Source organism: Solea senegalensis, unplaced genomic scaffold, assembly GCF_019176455.1.
Source record: "Solea senegalensis isolate Sse05_10M unplaced genomic scaffold, IFAPA_SoseM_1 scf7180000014318, whole genome shotgun sequence".
Taxonomy (NCBI): Eukaryota; Metazoa; Chordata; class Actinopteri; order Pleuronectiformes; family Soleidae; genus Solea; species Solea senegalensis.
Genome location: NW_025321020.1, coordinates 42,591 through 59,147, shown reverse-complemented (window position 1 = coordinate 59,147; position 16,557 = coordinate 42,591). Strand labels below are relative to the sequence as shown.

Here is a 16,557-nt window from a genome sequence, read left to right as displayed (position 1 = left end):
GTGATTGACCTTACTGAAGGAGAACTGGATGTAAAAGCACCAAACCCATTAACTTGTCGCGTCCTACTGAGCCAGACCACTGGATTGTACAACCCCATCGATCTAACAACACCTGTGAAGCAAAAAGGTGTGATTCTTGTGAGGAAGGCGCCAAGCCAGTGAACCAATTCCTAAATGACATCGACAAGAATCAAGTCCAGAAGAAAGCAACTGCCGCTGGGACTGACTGGTCATGGGTGTTTCACCCAGTGGACTCTCCCCACCAAAACGGAGCAGCTGAAGAAGCAGTCCATACACTCGAAGATGGGCGTTAAGCAACATCGGGGTGGAAAGTAACCGCACTGGAGTTCCAGACTCTCCTCTACCTGGCCTCTAATCTGTCAAACGAAAGACCAATAGGCACGAGAGCCCAGGTACAAGACGAGACTGCAGGAGTCATCACTCCCAACTCACTTCTGCTTGGCCGTGCTGGGCCTAGCGGGGACACTCGAGGGTTTGAGTACCTGACTTACCCCGTTGTGCACCTGAGAGCGGTCCAGATTGAGGTCAACAAGTTCTGGAAGCGGTAGAGCCGCTCATCCTGATGTGAAAGGCGTATTAAGAGACGTGAGAGTGAGGACGTAATGTGGCAGAAAATCCCCATCACGTGGTGTGTTTCCCTAAAGGATCAAGACCCCCCTCCACCATCCTCCACGAGTGCATTAGGAGGCTGGTGGTGTGTTTCGGTAAAGGATGCCAATATGTCATCAAGGACAATGTGTTCATGGACAGTGAAACCTTTGTCACTTCTGTTATTCATATTGTGTGTAACACATTCATATCCAAGAATGTAGCTTTATGGACTTCCGGTTATGGCGGCGAGCTAGGTTGACGTGGTTACTAACACTACTAACACAATCCCAAACAACATAAAAGTGACAAATTATTGAGAAATAAGCATGAATAGTGAAGATGCCAAGAAAAGGAGCCAAAGAGAAGAATAAAACAACTGAAGAGCCACTTAACGAGGAAATGTGTCGGGGTCTGACCACGAAGGTGGAGATGTAGCAGATTGAGCAGAAAAAGGTAACTAGGATAACGCTGAAAACCCCTCTAATATGGACATAATAAAGGCAATTCGCACTTTCAAGCAAGAATTTTATGCCGATGACGATACTAACAAGCTACAAGGTTTTATGGGAAAACTAGAAAAGAAGGCTAAACTGCTTGCTAACAAGGTGGACGACTTAGAATGCAGAAGTCGGCGCAACAATGTGCGTATCCTGGGTTTACCTGAGAAGGAGGAGGGCTCAGACCCCCGCTCGTACATGGAGAAATGGATAACGGATATTTTTAACTGGCTAATGAGCTCCAGACCTGGATCTGCTCCCAGAGCGTTTATTGTGAAATGCTTAAACTACAAAGACACTAAAAATATCCTAAGAGCTGCGAGAGCAAAAAAAAAGAGGTGACCTACAAGGAAAACAAAATAAGATTCCCCCTGGAATGGTTGATTGCGCTGTAGGAGACGGCAGCATTTCCAGTCGCTCCGCAGCACTTTCTTCTTTTCTACACTTTTACCTCTTTTTTACTCTTTTAAATTCCTTTAAACTTCTTTGTGAAGGATTTAACATGTATCCCATGGATACACTGAACTTTAAAACACACACAGGAGCCAGCTCTCTCACTTATTCTCGAGAGAAGTTACTGGCTCTCAGGAGGACAGGAGACGGACTGAGGCACAACATCCCAGCGGAGCTGCGGAGGAGCTACCGGGGCTGTAAGGCTGGGGCCAAGCTAAAGGCTAGGCTAGCGGAGAACCGGAGGCGCTTCAAACCATCGCTTCCCTCCGTGATTATGGGGAACGTCAATTCGCTGCCGAATAAGATGGACGAGCTGGCCGCTTTGGAGAACCAGCGGATCTATCGGGAGTGCAGCTTGTTCATCCTGACGGAGACATGGCTAACCAACAGCATACCGGATGCTAACGTGGACCTGCGGGGATTTACTGCGGTGAGAGCCGATAGGAACGCGGAGGCATGCGGCAAATGCAGAGGTGGGGGGCTCATCATTTACGTCAACAACCGATGGTGTAACCCCGGCCATGTCACCGTGAAGGCGGCTTTGTGTGACCCGAATCTGGAGCTGCTTGCCGTTAGCCTGCGGCCATACTATCTGCCGAGGGAGTTCAGTCACGTGATCGCCCTGTGTGTTTACATTCCTCCGGAGGTCAAGGCGCAGGCTAAAGCAGACGCTGCTTGTGATGAGATTCTTAAAGTCACAGCACGGCTGCAGAGGCAACATCCTGAAGCCTTCATAATTATTTCTGGAGACTTTAATAATGTCACCCTGGACTCTACCCTGGCTGCTTTTCACCAGGTTGTTAACTGCCCCACCAGGAAGAATAGGATGATTGACTTACTGTATACCGTTAAACGTAAGCATACAGAGTCACCGCCCTACCCCCACTGGGAAAGTCAGACCACAACCTGGTGTACATACAGCCCCAATACACCCCCCTGGTCAAAAGGCAGGCTGTCATCACTCGCTCCATCAGGAGATGGACTCCTGAAGCTGAGGAGGCACTGAGAGACTGTTTTGATACCACGGACTGGGATGTGTTGCTGGGTGAGCATGTTGAGGACATTGAGGGGATGACTCACTGTCTCACAGACTATCTCAACTTCTGTGCAGACGTGGTCGCCCCCACCAAGACTGTTCGGTGTTATCCTAATAACAAACCATGGGTAACACAGGAAGTCAAGGCCGTCCTCAACAAGAAGAAGAAGGCCTTCAGGACTAATGACAGAGAGGAGATGAAAGCAGCACAGCGGGAGGTGAAACTCTGCCTGAGGGAGGCAAAGGTTCCAAAAAAGAACCGGCCCAGCGAGCTGAATGACTTCAGACCGGTGGCACTTACTTCACATCTGATGAAGACTCTGGAGCGGCTCTTCCTCAACCTCCTCAGGCCTCAGGTACAGCACGCTGAGGACACCCTACAGTTTGCCTATCGGGCAGAGGTCAGTGTAGATGATGCCATTCTCTACCTCCTACACCGAGCCCACTCGCATCTGGACAAGGGAAGTGGCATAGTCAGGATCCTCTTTTTGGACTTTTCGAGTGCCTTCAACACCATCCAGCCCCTTGTACTAAAAGAAAAACTCACCAGAATGTGAGTGGACCCCTGCCTGGTTGCTTGGATTTCCAGCTACCTCACAGACAGACCACAGTATGTCAGGCTGAAGGACATCACGTCTGACACGGTGGTCAGCAACATCGGAGCTCCTCAGGGGACTGTGCTGTCTCCCATCCTCTTCACTCTGTACACTGCAGACTTCTGCTACAACTCGGAAACGTGTCACATACAGAAGTTCGCAGACGACACGGCCATCATGGGGTGTATCAGAGACAATGAAGAGGAAGAGGAATATAGGAGCCTGGTGAGGAACTTTGTTGTCTGGTGCCACATCAATAACCTGCAGCTCAACACCTCTAAGACCAAGGAACTGGTCATCGACTTCAGGAGGGACAGACCCAGTTCGAGACCAGTTCTAATAGGAGCAGAGGAGGTGGAGGTCGTTCAGACCTACAAATATCTTGGGCTGTGGCTGGACAACAAGCTGGACTGGACAAGCAACACAAGGCCTCTGTACAAGAAGGCCCAGAGCAGGTTGTACTTCCTGAGGAGGCTACGATCCTTTAACATCTGCAAAAAGCTCCTGTGGATGTTCTACCAGTCTGTGGTTGCCAGTGTTCTCTCCTACGCCGTGGTGTGCTGGGGCGGGAGCACAACTAAGGCAGACTTCCACAGACTGGAAAAACTCATCAGGCGGGCCGGCTCGGTGGTAGGAATGAGGCTGGACCCTCTGGTGACAGTGGCAGAGAGAAAAACTGTGGACAAACTGCTGAGCATCCTGGACAATGCCAGCCACCCTCTGCACACTGTCATCAGCAGCCAGAGGAGCCACAGAAGCCTCAGCAACAGGCTGCTCCTCCCAAAATACAGGACCAACAGGCTGGGGGACTCGTTTGTCCCCTGGGCCATCAAACTGTACAACTCCTCACTGGGGGGGAGGAGGGCAAACAAATAAAAAAATTAAAAAAACCGGTACGAACTAAACAAACAACAACCACAACAATAACATAATGTGCAATAAAACCATAGACATGTGCAATAAAACCCTGCATTACGGGGTAACTCTAGGTGTGTGTGTACCTATGTGTGTGTGTATATGTATATATATATATATATATGTGTGTGTATATGTATGTATGTATGTGTATGTATGCATATGTATGTATGTGTGTATGTATATATGTATACATGTGTTGTGTGTATGTAGGTATACATACATATATATAGCATGGGTCACTTTCATTGTTATTTTTATATTTTTAATTCTATTCCTATCTTATTTTATTCTATTCTCTATTTTTAACAGTGCTGTGTATGGATGCTGGAGCTGTTAATTTCCCCGAGGGAACCTCCCAAAGGGATTAATAAAGTCGTCTGTCTGTCTGTCTGTCTGTCTGTCAGCAAACGTTTACAAGACAGGGGAAATATGAAACATCAGATCATCTTCCCCGCCAGACTTCTGCTGACCATAGGGGAGAACAGTAATGTGTTTGACACACCTGCAGATGTGGAAAAATACATCGAAGAGATGAATGGATCGTCACCTGGAGATGAGTAGATTTGAGTAGGTCGAGAAAACATCCTCACAACTATCTGCTGTGTCTTACGTTACATTCATGGCAAATTATATTGACAATTTTACGTTTCATTTAAAGAACGAACTGAAAAGTAGTAGTAGTAATTAACAGGGTTTTTGGTGTCAGTCACACCAAAAACCCTGGTAATTACTATTATTTGTTTACTTATTATTTTTCCAGTATTTTTACATCATGCCGTGACGTACAAAAGTCAAAATTTAAGTAATTTAAAAGGAAAATTAGTTTTAAATGGCATCAATGGTTTAAATATTATTGGTACTTTTGCATTTTTTATTTATTTATTTATGTTTGTATTTTCATCTTTTTAATTTTATTTGTTTACATAAAGAAGGCCTACATGTAAATATTTGTAGGCTTATATCTGAGGTTAACGTTGCGGATTGTGTTTTCAATCAACAAGCAGTTTGAGTAAGAGTTGTTAAGAGAGTTTGCAGAATGGTTCCTCGTTATAACGTGGACCTGTTCCAAGTATTTGGAGGAAGAATAATAAGTGTGTTCAAATCGGGCTTGTTCAGAACAGGGTGGGGGAAATCTCTCTAAACCTAAATCATCAGCATAGCAGTGCAATGAGAATCCATGCTTTCCGATGATGTGGCATAGGGGGAGCATGTATATGTTAAAGAGGGTCAGACATAGGACTGACCCCTGAGGGACCCCACAGTGTGGGGCTACGAGTGTGCGTCCCCCAGGGCCACATACTCAGCCCTATCTGTGAGGTAGGACCCAAACCAATCCAGAGCGGTTCCAGACAATTCGACCCACTCGAATGTGCTGGAGATTATGGAGGAGAATATTATGGTCTACAGTGTCAAAAGCAGCTGTGAGGTCCAGGAGGATAAGAAGTGATGAAGAGCCCTGGTCAGCAGGCACCAGGAGGTCATTGGTGACTCTGACCAGGGCTGTTTCTGTGCTGTGACTGGAAACCAGATTGGAATTTTTCCAGTCGATTTGAGTTTTGAGTTAAGGTGATCCTGAAGCTGGAATGAGCTTTGAGAGGAATGGAAAGTTGGAGATCGGACTGTAATTAGCCTGTAATTCAGGATCTCTGGAGTTTTTTTTGTTTTAGATTGATTATTGCCGTTTTTAATGTATGTGAGACCTGGCCGCTCTTGAGAGAGTGATTTATTATTTTGGTGATGAGGGGGCTAATGTCAGAGAGTGGTGAGAGAGTCCAGGGGGCATTTTGAGGGTTTCATCTTTTGGACGATGCCCTCAATCTCTCTCACTGTGGTGAGGCAGAGAGAGACTGGCTTTGATTTGGGTGAGTCCAGGGGTGGGGGGCTGCTGACAGACAGTGAGGAATGGATGATGTTACCTTTGTGGTGAACTGTGCACTACTTGTGCAGAACACACTGTTTGATGGCTGTCCATCAAATCCGATGGAAAGCAATGGGTGGTGAGCTCCGATGGTGTATACTGGAGCATGGCGCCGGGTGGATGAGATGTGGTCCTGGTGTTGACAGTCAGCCATAGTCCCTGCACACACAGTTTGGCCGCTGAAAGACCACCGCAGAAAGACCACTGCAGAAAGACCGCAGAAAGACCGCAGAAAGACCACCGCAGAAAGACTGCAGAAAGACCGCAGAAAGACCACTGCAGAAAGACCACTGCAGAAAGACGCAGAAAGACAAATTGAAAAACACTGACCTAGTGACACTGTGTGTGTGTGTGTGTGTGTGTGTGTGTGATTGATGGTGTGTGTGTGTGCGTGTGTGTGTGTGATTGATGGTGTGTCTCTGGACTCTGAGCACAGAAGTGTGTAATAACTGCTGAAGAATTTCAATGTCCTCAAAACCTGAGAGACGTGTTCCACCACAGCCTCCTGTCTCTCTCTCTCTCTCCCTCTGTCTCTCCCTCATACTCTCTTTTTCTTCCTCATGCTCTCTCTCTCTCTTTCTCTCTCTCCTTGATCTGGCTCCGCCCCCTCAAGGACGTCTATTCTGTGGTTAATGTTTACATGAAAGCTTAGTTGCTAACTAGCGAGCGTATGGTGGTGTTAGAGTGTGAAGAAGTGCGTTGGTGAGGGAGGTGAAGAAGAAGCTCCACAGGTGCAGTGAGGAGAGAAAGTCCACATCAGTGCAAGGGGGAGCCAGGTCTGCAGGGCCCACCAGGCCGGCCTGGGATAAGGGGGGATGTGGGTCTGCCGCGAACTCCCAGACTATGACAAGTAACATTCTCTGGTCTGATGAGACCAAGATTAAAAGTTTTGGCCGGCATGGCATGGTGGTGGCAGCAGCCTCATGCTGCAGCTGTCGAAGGTCGATGAATGCGTAGTACAGAGAGGAAGAAAAGCTTGTCCACAGAGCTCAGGACCTCAGTTCACCTTCAACAAGACACAACAATTCAGTCACTGAGCATCTGACCTGACCATGACAGAGCTGCAGAGGATCCACTTCCCAACAAGACTCATGTCTGTGTTCATTTGAAATGCTGCTGCGTTTACATTCATCACATGATGTAAATGTTATTAATGACAACAGCACCAATGCTCACACACAAAATCTATTTGATCTATTTGATCTATTCTGTATTCCTCAGGATTAACGTCATTAACCTGATTATGTGTGTGTGAGTGCAAGCGTGTGTTTGTGGACAGCTTCCACTGAGCAGGAGTGTGTGTCTGTGTGTTTTATTCCCTTGAATTGTTGTGAATGTGAACATGAATCATCTCAGGTTTATGTTCCTGTAATAAAAACTGTCGTCATGCTCTTTAACAACCAGAGGGGGAGCTCTGTGTGTATGTGTGTGTGCGTGTCTCTGTGTGTGTGTCTCTGTGTGTGTGTATTAGAGCAGGGAGGAAATAAGTTGTAGTCCACATCTACGTCACATGATCACATCTACGTTACGTTCACACCTACGTTACATGATCACACCTACGTCACATGATCACACCTACGTCACATGATCACACCTACGTCACATGATCACATCTACGTCACATGTTCACACCTACGTCACATGATCACAATACAAAACAATACAAAGGGTCACTGGTCACAAGTCACATCAAACGGTTGCATTGAACATTTCTCTTCATATATTACATGAGGTACATAATTTCCATCACACAGTATGTTGTCCAAAATGAGACAAAAAATTCATACTTTAGTATGTCGTCCAAAATAAGCCAAAAAAAGTTATGGTCTAGTATGTTGTCCAAAATGAGACAAAAAAGTCATACTTTAGTAAGTCGTCTAAAATGAGACAAAAAAAAGTTATGGTCTAGTATGTTGTCCAAAATGAGACAAAAAAGTCATACTTTAGTAAGTCGTCTAAAATGAGACAAAAAAAAGTTATGGTCTAGTATGTTGTCCAAAAATGAAAAAAGTCATACTTTTAGTATGTAGTCCAAAATGAGACAAAAAAGTCATACTTTAGTAAGTCGTAAAATGAGACAAAAAGTTATGGTCTAGTATGTTGTCCAAAATGAGACAAAAAGTCATACTTTAGTAAGTCAGTCCAAAAATGAGACAAAAAAGTCATAGTAATGAGACAAAAAGTTATGGTCTAGTATATGTGACAAAAAAGTCATACTTCAGTATGTCCAAAAACAAAAAGTCATACTTTAGTAAGTCGTCTAAAATGAGACAAAAAAAAGTTATGGTCTAGTATGTTGTCCAAAATGAGACAAAAAAAGTCATACTTTAGTATGTCGTCCAAAATGAAACAAAAAGTCATACTTTAGTAAGTGTAAAATGAGACAAAAAAGTTATGGTCTAGTATGTTGTCCAAAATGAGACAAAAAGTCATAATTTAGTAAGTCGCCTAGTGTTGTCAAAATGAGACAAAAAGTCACTAGTATGTCCAAAATGAGACAAAAAGTCATACTTTAGTAAAGTCAAAATGAGACAAAAAAGTTATGGTAGTATGTTGTCCAAAATGAGAAAAAGTCATACTTTAGTAGTACCAAAATGAGACAAAAAGTCATACTTTAGTAAGAAATGAGACGTGAGACAAAAAGTCATACTTAGTAGTCCAAAATGAGACAAAAAAGTCATACTTTAGTAACTAAAATGAGACAAAAAGTTATGGTCTAGTATGTTGTCCAAAATGAGACAAAAGTTAGTATCCAAAATGAGACAAAAAGTCATACTTTAGTAAGTCGCCTAAAATGAGACAAAAAGTTATGGTCTATGTTGTCCAAAATGAGACAAAAAGTCATACTTTAGTAAGTCGCCCAAAATGAGACAAAAAGTCATGGTCTAGTATGCTGTCCAAAATGAGACAAAAAAGTCCTACTATATAGTATGTTGTCCAAAATGTGACAAAAAAAGTCATACTTTAGTATATCGTCCAAAATGTGACAAAAAGGTAATCGATCACATCATACGTCTACATCACACGATAACGTGAGCGTGTGACGTGATCATGTGATGCAGTCTTTCGTTAAATGGTTAAAATCACTGAGTGAGCCTCTGTGTGTCAGGCTGGTTCTCAGCAGCAGGGGGCGCTCACAGCACAGTCAGCTTTAATCATGTGTCAGTGTCTGGACAGATCACATGATCCACATGCATTAGTGTGTGTTGTGTGTCACGCAGCCTCTCACATGACTCCCAGCTCGTCTCAGTGTGGCGTTGCCATGGCAGCGAGCTGAGGATGAAGGAATTCACCCACAGAAATCTGCTCCTTCACACCTTCACCACTCATCAGTTCTCTCTCTTTTCTTTCTACATTCATCCATTCATCACAGTTCGCACTGCTTTTTTTTCTTGCTCTTCCTTCCATAGCATGCATTCCTTCTCTCTCTCTCTCTGTCTCTCATTGTTGTTTGGATCATGATTTAATTTTTTAGTCAGGACCTGGGTCATGTGACAGTTTAAGGACCTGGGTCATGTGACAGTTTGAGGACCTGGGTTATGTGACATGGGTCAAACACATGGAGCCTCAGGCTTATCTCAGTGCAGCCTGACAGACCCACGGGCCAATACTGCCGCCGTCTCCACCACGTCTCTACCGCTGCATATCTGTTAGCTGCCTAACAGGCGGCTTATGAGCAGGTCCAGATAAGATACATGGTTTCCTGGGGAGTGTGTGTGTGTGTGTGTGTGTGTGTCTGTGTGTGTGTGTGTGTGTGTGTGTGTGTGTGTGTGTGTGTGCGTGTGCAGCTGACCTCACTGTGGACACTCAGTAACAGTGATTTATTACCCATGATGCTCGGCTGCTTCTCTCAAACAGCTTATCAGCTGCTCTTTTTTATTGTCACCATGTCCACTGACTGCACACAGGAAGTGATCAAAGCTGAAACACTGTCTGTGTGTTGGAGACTCTGTGTAAAATGATTCGGGCAAAGATCTTGAGCTCTCGGAGCTGCTGATCCTCTGCTGCCTCGTGTGGTCACTTTGTGTCACTGAGGTCAATCTGAACGTTGGATTTCAAACACTGAAGTGACAAAATCAAACATTTGAACTTAGTGATGGAGGCAACAGTGTGTGTGTGTGTGTGTGTGTGTGTGTGTGTGTGTGTGTGTGTGTGTGTGTGTGAGAGAGAGAGGCAGCAGTGGATCAACAACTGTGTGTGGGATGTTAAAATCATTGATTTTCTCTGTAGACTTTGGTGTGGGAGAGTGAGTGTGAGAGAGTGTTGTGGTCAGATTCCATGAGGTCAGGCTGCTCTCGCTGTGATGTCATTATTCATTTGTAAAACAGAAATGAAACGATGATAATCCTCCATTCTGAGGCTTTCATATGACAAACATGATCTGTTCATTCATTCATTCATGTTCAAATATGATGTAAGGGAATTATAATTCTGTCACACAGTCTGTCTGGGGTTCAGGTACTGGTGTTCAGACTCTGAGGTTCAGGTTCTGGTGTTCAGACTCTGAGGTTCAGGTTCTGGTGTTCAGACTCTGAGGTTCAGGTTCTGGTGTTCAGACTCTGAAGTTCAGGTTCTGTGTTCAGACTCTGGGGTTCAGGTACTGGTGTTCAGGTTCTGATGTTCATACTCTGGTGTTTAGGTTCTGGTGTTCAGTTACTGGTGTTCAGGTTCTGGGGCTCAAGTTCTGGTGTTCAGGTTCTGGTCCTGCAGCTGATGAAGTCACTACCCTGTAATCAAACTTTCTTCAGACTTTGACCTTTCACTGGGGTGGGGTGGCTCAGTGGTTAAGACTGGTACCCTGTGTGCAAAAGACTTCATGGTTGCAAGTTCAACTCCACCCCTAGCAGGTTGTAACTCAATTCTCTTGTAAGTCGCTTTGGATAAAAGCATCTGTTATATGACATGTAATGTAACAAAACTTCACTGTCATCATCTAGAGGAAATGATGACATCATCAGGATGGTGTTATAATGATTGTGTATGTGACATATGTATATTCTATATATTATTGACTAAAGAATTCACTTATGATCAGCTTTGATTGTTTGATTGAGTTTTCATAATTCTGTTGTTTTTTTTTATTTTCATGAGTTTATTTTCTTGTCTTGTTAGTTTCCCGTTTTATTTTGTTGTGCGTAACTTACTTCCTGTCTCTGTGATCATCTGCTCTGCTCTGATGTGATTCACCTGTGTCCTGTAAGGCTCCTCCCCTCATGTGTTGAGGAGTGTTTCTTTACAACAGCCACAAACACCTGTAAGTGTGGACATGAACTCATTTAATTATCACAATAATATCATTTTCTTTTAAAACTCCAGTTACTGTGTTAACTTGTTGCACTTGAACCAAACCAGAGACTTCTGCCAAAGTGAGGTTTGGCAGAAACTCTGTGAGAATCTGTGTGTCATTTATCAAAAGTGTTTTGGCTCAGTGAGTGTCCTTGAACGCCCCGTGAGTTGCTGTGGGTGAGACCTTCAGCCGAAAACCTAAAAACACAAGTGAAACAATGACCTGTCGAGTCATCCAGGCTCATTTTTCATGTTTTTCCATCAACTCAGTGAAAGAGACGGCGCTTGCAGGTGAAGACGAGCGCGGTGATGTCACATCACTGTCTTTGTGTCACTGCACAGACCACACTCTTTAAAGGGGTAGTTCAGGTTTTTTTATAGTGTGGATAGATGAGCTTCTGACGCATAGAGCGCCCCCTGCTGCCTGGTGTGGTCACTTTGTGTCACTGAGGTCAATCTGAACAAAGGGTTGGGCTTAGAGTTAACCTAATCCTAAACCCTTTCAAACACTGAAATAACAATAACAGACATTTGAACAGTGGATCAACGACTCCTGTGTGTGTGATGTTAAAATCACTGGTTTTGTCTATGAGGTTTGGTGCAGGAGATTGAATGTAGTTGTATAAATTGTGTAGATTGTGTGTGTAGTTGTATAGATTGTGTGTGTAGTTGTGTAGATTGTGTGTAGTTGTATATATTGTGTGTGTAGTTGTATAGATTGTGTGTGTAGTTGTGTAGATTGTGTAGTTGTATAGATGTGTGTAGTTGTATAGATTGTGTGTGTAGTTGTGTAGATTGTGTAGTAGTATAGATTGTGTGTGTAGTTGTGTAGATTGATTGTAGATTGTGTGTGTAGTTGATTGTGTGTTGTGTGTAGTTGTGTAGATTGTGTGTGTAGTTGTGTAGTGATTGTGTGTAGTTGTATAGATTGTGTGTGTGATTGTTGTAGTGTAGGATTGTGTGTGTAGTTGTGTAGTTGTATTAGATTGTTGTGATGTAGTTGTATAGATTGTGTGTGTGTTGTATTGTGTAGTTGTATAGATTGTGTGTGTAGTTGTGTAGATTGAGTGTAGTTGTATAGATTGTGTGGTTGTGTAGATTGTATTGTGTAGTTGTGTAGATTGTGTAGTTGTATAGTGTTGTTGTAGTTGTGTAGATTGTGTGTGTAGTTGTGTAGATTGTGTGTAGTTGTGTAGATTGTGTGTAGTTGTATAGATTGTGTGTGTAGTTGTTGTAGATTGTGTGTGTGTAGTTGTGTAGATTGTGTGTGTAGTTCTATAGATTGTGTGTGTGTAGTTGTGTGTGTGTGTAGTTGTGTAGATTGTGTGTAGTTGTATAGATTGTGTGTGTAGTTGTGTAGATTATGTGTAGTTGTATAGATTGTGTGTAGTTGTGTAGATTGTGTGTAGTTCTATAGATTATGTGTGTAGTTGTATAGATTGTGTGTGTATTGTGTGTGTAGTTGTAGTTGTATAGATTGTGTGTGTAGTTGTGTAGATTGTGTGTGTGTTGTGTGATTGTGTGTAGTTGTATAGATTGTGTGTAGTTGTGTAGATTGTGTGTAGTTGTATAGATTGTGTGTGTAGTTGTATAGATTGTGTGTGTGTTGTGTAGATTGTGATTGTGTGTGTAGTTGTGTAGATTGTGTGTGTGTAGTTGTGTAGTTGTGTGTAGTTGTATAGGTGTGTGTGTGTAGTTGTAGATTGTGTGTGTAGTTGTGTAGATTGTGTAGTTCTATAGATTATGTGTGTTGTAGATTGTGTAGATTGTAGATTGTGTAGTTCTATAGATTATGTGTGTAGTTGTATAGATTGTGTGTGTAGTTGTGTAGATAGTGTGTAGTTGTATAGATTGTGTGTGTAGTTGTGTAGATTGTGTGTGTAGTTGTATAGATTGTGTGTGTAGTTGTGTAGATAGTGTGTAGTTTGTATAGATTGTGTGTGTAGTTGTGTAGATTGTGTGTAAATTATAATCTATGAAATGATGTAAAGGCAGATTGCTCTGCGTAGTTCATTCATACAGCTGTCTTGAATTAGCGACCTATCAGCCAATCAGAAAATAGTATTCACTGTTGCAGATGTGACGCTGAGCAGCACTTTGGTCTGTGGTTGAGTCTTTGGCTTGTTGTCAGAGGTCACACTTCACATGAAGGTTCTTTTCATACACACCTGGGAATGTGTTACTTACAGTATTTGTCACAGGTGAAGCTCTAATCTGTGATTGGTTGAATCGTTTAAAGACTTTTGTCCTTGTCCTTGTGTTTATCCAGAGAAGGCAGCACACACACACACACACACACACACTTTTTTAACACAAAATACGTCATTCAAATACTTCACACAGTAGGACCTGGATCACTGAATAATATTTTAATCTGAAAAAAGTGGTTTAGGGGTTTAGTGCTTGTATGTCAGGTTAGGTGCATGACCAGCAGGGGGCAGTAAACTGTTACTACACTTCATTGTTAGAATAGAATAAATGTTTGTCTTTGTCTCACTTTTTACAGGCAACAATAAAATAACAAGAGAAACAATGTTTCCTCATTTACCTACACGCACATGCTGTTACATCATCAGCGCATTAACAGATGAAAAACTAATGAGGACACAAACTGCTTATGAATGAATGAATGAATGAATGAGTGAATGCAGTAGTTCATTCACAATAATTTAAACTTGTTTTTCTCAGTGAATAATGATAATTACACTGTGTGTGTGTGTGTGTGAGAGAGAGAGTGAGAGGGGAACTGTGCAGTTATTCTCTCTCTCTCTTTCTCTGTCTGTCTCTCTCTCTCTCTCTGTCTCTCTCTCTGTCTGTCTCTCTGTTTGTCTGTCTCTGTCTGTCTCTCTGTCTGTCTCTCTCTCTCTGTCTGTCTGTCTGTCTGTCTCTCTCTCTCTCTGTCTGTCTGTCTGTCTCTCTCTCTGTCTGTCTGTCTCTCTCTCTGTCTGTCTCTCTGTCTCTCTCTCTCTCTCTGTCTGTCTGTCTGTCTGTCTGTCTCTCTCTCTCGTGTCTTTAGCTCCTCAGTTTAATCTGGCGTGATTCTCTCCTCTTAATGTCTGTGGATTATATGATATTCTCTGATATTCTCTGATATTCTCTGATATTCCATTAGAATTGGGGTTTTACCGGAGCTGCTGATTGTGTGTTTTTTTTCCCGGATTTTCTTTTCTGTGTTTGTTTGCGTTAAATTCCCGGGATGTTTTCTGGAGCAACAAGCGGCCGCGCTGGTGCGGCAGTAGAAGCAGAAGCGGCAGCAGAAGCGGCAGCGCTGCGCTCTCGTGCGCGGTCACCGCTCTGCTGAACGCGCCGCGGGTCTGTGGATGTTTGTCGGTTTTTTTTGGAGCGGAGCTGCAGCGGCTCACACATCACCGGACCGCGGCTTCTTCTCTGGGATGAACCCGCTCCTGGTGGATCAGTAAAAGTCTGTGCGCAGCGATTCGATTCTGTTCTTTGTCATGAGCAGCAGCGCTCACCGACATCCGGACCTGAACCCGGGTTCCGTGTTCCGGCTGCTCCTGAACCTCCTGTCGCTCCTGGAACCGGCCGCCGCTCAGGAGATTTACGCGCCGCACTCGATCCGCGTGGAGGGCGACGTGACGCTGGGGGGGCTGTTCCCGGTGCACGCCCGTGGGGCTCCCGGGACTCCGTGCGGGGACATCAAGAAGGAGAACGGGATCCACCGGCTGGAGGCGATGATGTACGCGCTGGATCAGATCAACGGCGACGACGAGCTGCTGCCGAACGTGACGCTAGGCGCGCGCGTCCTGGACACCTGCTCCCGGGACACGTACGCGCTGGAGCAGTCCCTGACGTTCGTGCAGGCGCTGATCCAGAAGGACACGACTGACGTCAGGTGCACGAACGGAGAAGCGCCAGTGTTCGTGAAACCGGAGAAAGTGGTGGGAGTGGTGGGCGCATCCACGAGCTCCGTGTCCATCATGGTGGCCAACATCCTGCGACTGTTTCAGGTACAGCTGCGATTTTATCGCGATTGAAGTTACTCAGTGTTGAAGATAAAGTTTCATAGAGTACCACAGGGGGAGCCTGCTTCTCTTCACCAAAGCTCCGCCCCCAAAACATTTTTGTAATGCTTGTAACATTAAAAGTTAGTTACTCTGTTATCGTTGGTTACTTTCTTATTGTTAGTTACTTTGTCGTCGTTAGTTACTTTCTTATTGTTAGCATTGGCGTCATTAGGCCTATTTTAATATTCTTAAAACCCCCCCTAAATAATTTGGAGTTTTTATTCATTTTTTTACAATAAAGTGCCGACAAATTCTATATCAAATGGCCATAATCTGAGTTAGTTACCTGAATAAATAATGATATAACCTGTCATTTTTCACTTAAATATGATCATAAATCTGTCAGAGAGAGGCAGAGAGAGCCCCTTTAATGCGTCGTTATCCAATCCATGCCACTTGTTGATACAGAACTCCCACATCACTGAAAATCCAGTCCACGACCTTGCTTGCACTCCTGCAGTGTGTGTGCGCCTTGAAGCACACAGAGCGCATACAGCAGCATTAGCAGAATGACGTGAATGAAGAGGTGGGATTGTCTCGCGAGAGGGGGTGAGACAACGTGAGGTTGATGTTGTTGCTCTGGTATGTTGTGTGGTTATTAAGATGTACGGCGTGGTCACAGCCAACATTGACCGGAGTTAAACTGTGTTTTGTTGCAAAAACATACACAGAAGTTGCAAGCCAGTAATCGCCTCCTAATTCAACACTGCAGCACTGGGGTGAGCGTTACACTGGTGTCAGAAGTTAAGTGACGGACTGCTTTTTTTTTCTCTCCAGTGTTAGCCTAGTCGGTTGCGGACCAAGCGGAGCCGCTGTTTGTTTTGTCAAAGTACATGCCGCGTGAGAGAGGAGCACGGCCCAAAGTTAAGGAGGAAGAGGTGAGTTATGTGCGGAGGAGTTGGAGCGCACTGCAGAAACCAAAGTCTGCTTAAAGCTGCCGGCGCTGCGCATGGCAAAAGACGAGGGACTGGGCTCCGTTGGTTGGTCAGAGATTGATAAAGCACTACAGCTAGCGTTATGTCTTACAGATGAAGCATGCCTATTACTGCTCAGCCCAGAAGAAAGAAATGATTATGAGGCTTTTGTGTCTTAGCTAATGACATCGAAACTCTAGCCCGGAGGGCTTATGCTCACATGCCCCCTGCAGTACAGACGGAGCTTGCCAGGGACCAGTTCATCCAAGCCATAACACCCAGGCGGCTGTACGTTCAGACCC

General features: G+C 44.3%; 1 protein-coding gene across 3 annotated transcripts in view; it reads left to right on the top strand.

Moving 5' to 3' along the window:
• The first annotated feature begins 14,316 nt into the window (after positions 1 to 14,316).
• Positions 14,317 to 16,557, top strand: part of LOC122761065 (metabotropic glutamate receptor 7-like) — a 29,750-nt gene continuing 27,509 nt past the window's right edge. For all 3 annotated transcript variants that reach the window (XM_044016301.1, XM_044016299.1, XM_044016300.1), the window contains exon 1: positions 14,317 to 15,284. In XM_044016301.1, the coding sequence (XP_043872236.1) occupies positions 14,772 to 15,284 (513 nt within the window). In that variant the 5' untranslated portion in view covers positions 14,317 to 14,771. The remainder of the gene's footprint in view (positions 15,285 to 16,557) is intronic.